This window comes from Limulus polyphemus, unplaced genomic scaffold, assembly GCF_000517525.1.
Source record: "Limulus polyphemus unplaced genomic scaffold, Limulus_polyphemus-2.1.2 Scaffold6736, whole genome shotgun sequence".
Taxonomy (NCBI): Eukaryota; Metazoa; Arthropoda; class Merostomata; order Xiphosura; family Limulidae; genus Limulus; species Limulus polyphemus.
The window spans coordinates 28,863-31,377 of NW_013672346.1; the positions used below are offsets into that span (position 1 = coordinate 28,863).

Genomic DNA, 2,515 nt, shown 5'->3' on the forward strand with positions numbered 1-2,515 from the left:
TTTTTTAAATTTGGTTGTTTGTAATTAAACACAAAGCTACACAATGGGCTATCTGTGCTCTGCCCACCACGGGTATCGAAACCCGGATTCTAGCGTTGTAAGCCCGCAAAGATACCGCTGTGCCACTGGGGGGCATTTTTTTTTGTAAATAAAAGAACTTCTATCAAAATAAAGATCGACGTAAGATAATTTCAAGCTAATTCCTTTTTTGTTTCAGAAACGAAGCGCAGGGGTTGAAAGAGTTTTTAAGACAGAATGGAGCTGAACGGCACTAGATGTAGCATGAACATCACCCAGGAGGACTGTGGCCAGAAACCGACAGTTCTCGGTCCGAAGTATCATCATCAGGTGAGAGTCTATACTCTCGTGACCATGATCGTATTTTCCTTACTGGGTAACTTAACTATGTGTCTGCACATCAAACAGAAGTGGCACCACAGGAGCGCCATCCACGTGCTGTTTCTGAACCTTGCTGTTGCCGATATTCTGGTCACTCTGGTCACCATGTGTTCTCAACTGGTGTGGGAGTTCATGGACCGAGAATGGATTGCTGGTGATGTTTTCTGCCGGACCTTTAAGGTCTGTCAAACCTTCACTATGGTTTCTTCGAACTACATGCTGTTAGCTATTGCGTTGGATCGTCACACCGCCATAGTATATCCGTTGTTTCGCAACGCTCGCACAAAAGCTTTGATTACCAGCGCGTGGGTGTTATCTTTATTGCCATCCTTACCTAATGCCTACGTTTTCCAGACTGTCACCTTGTCTGATGGCAGAGCGTACTGCGTTGCTAAGTTTTATACGTCCTCTCTCTCCCTCTTTCACAGACAAGTATACATGGCTCTGATTCTTCTAGCAGTTTTTATCCTTCCTATCCTGATCATCATAATCCTGTATTCCAGGATTATATACACAATGTGGACAAGATCTGGAAGTCTGGACCGGTTTCGATCCAGAAAAGAACATTTTATAGATCCTACACGGAAGGGGAAAAGAACGAAACGTCAAAGCCTAGACACGTCAAACTCACAGATTTCAAGGGCGAAAATAAAGACGTTAAAAATGACCTTGGCTATTGTTTCAACATTCTTAACCGCGAGCACACCTTATTTAGTTCAAGAAATCATCATTGCCTTTGGAAACCCTTCTCTTCTGAACCAGAATGTTGTAGCTTTTTTTGGAATTTTCTCAGCTAGTAACAGTGCTTTGAATCCATACATCTACTTTGTGTTTAATTCCAACACTCCTTTTGCTAAAAAGATAGCTCATAGTACTTGTAACTGTTGTCTGCCTGTTTCAACAAAGACAGTCAACGAAACCGAGAAGACAAGTCATGTGTAGCTAGGACGATACCACAAGCAAAGGATTCGTGTGACCCTCCAACGAGAAGACAAGACACAGGCACGTGTGGTTAGAATTATAACACAAACACAGAATTCGTGTAAAACAAATTGCATTTGTTTCTAAAAGCTTAAAACTTCTTGTAATGATTTTATGATATTTAATGGACGTCACTCATCAACAAATGATGCAATAGTAGTTTAATATATGAACAATGAACTGATATGTTGTCACTTCATATAGTCAGTCTATAGTAACTTGAATATCATATAAGATATATCAAGATTTCAGTTGGCAACAGATGTTACAACAATAGTTTAATGAACAATGAACTGCTGTGTTGTCTCTCCATATAGTCAGTCTACAGTAACTTGAATATCATATAAAATATATCAAGACTTCAGTTGGCAACAGATTTTACGACAGTAGTTTAATGAACAATGAATTGATGTGTTGTCTGTCCATATAGTCAGTCTATAGTAACTTGAATATCATATAAAATATATCAAGACTTCAGTTGGCAACAGTAGTTTAATGAACAATGAACTGCTGTGTTGTTTCTCCATATAGTCAGTCTACAGTAACTTGAATATTATATAAAATATATCAAGACTTCATCTGGCAACAGATATTGCAACAGTAGTTTAATGAACAATGAACTGCTGTGTTGTCTCTCCATATAGTCAGTCTACAGTAACTTGAATATCATATAAAATATATCAAGACTTCATCTGGCAACAGATATTGCAACAGTAGTTTAATGAACAGTGAACTGGTGTGTTGTCTCTCCATATAGTCAGTCTACAGTAACTTGAATATTATTTAAAATATCTCAAGACTTCAGTTGGCAACAGGTGTTACAACAATAGTTTAAGGAACAATGAACTGGTGTGTTGTCTCTCCATATAGTCAGTCTACAGTAACTTGAATATTATTTAAAATATCTCAAGACTTCAGTTGGCAACAGGTGTTACAACAATAGTTTAAGGAACAATGAACTGCTGTGTTGTCACTCCATATTGTCAGTCTATAGTAACTTGAATATCATATAAAATATATCAAGACTTCAGTTGGCAACAGATGCTACAACAATAGTTTAATGAACAATGAACTGCTGTGTTGTCACTCCATATTGTCAGTCTATAATACCTTGATTATCATATAAAATATATCA

The 2,515-nt window shown here is 37.7% G+C and overlaps 1 protein-coding gene across 2 annotated transcripts in view; it reads left to right on the plus strand.

The window, feature by feature from the left end:
• Positions 1-1,470, plus strand: part of LOC106474026 (vasopressin V1b receptor-like) — an 18,069-nt gene extending 16,599 nt beyond the window's left edge. For both annotated transcript variants that reach the window (XM_022402410.1, XM_022402409.1), the window contains exon 2: positions 218-1,470. In XM_022402410.1, coding sequence (XP_022258118.1) covers positions 256-1,341 — 1,086 coding nt within the window. In that variant the 5' untranslated portion in view covers positions 218-255 and the 3' untranslated portion in view covers positions 1,342-1,470. The remainder of the gene's footprint in view (positions 1-217) is intronic.
• Positions 1,471-2,515: the final 1,045 nt, after the last annotated feature.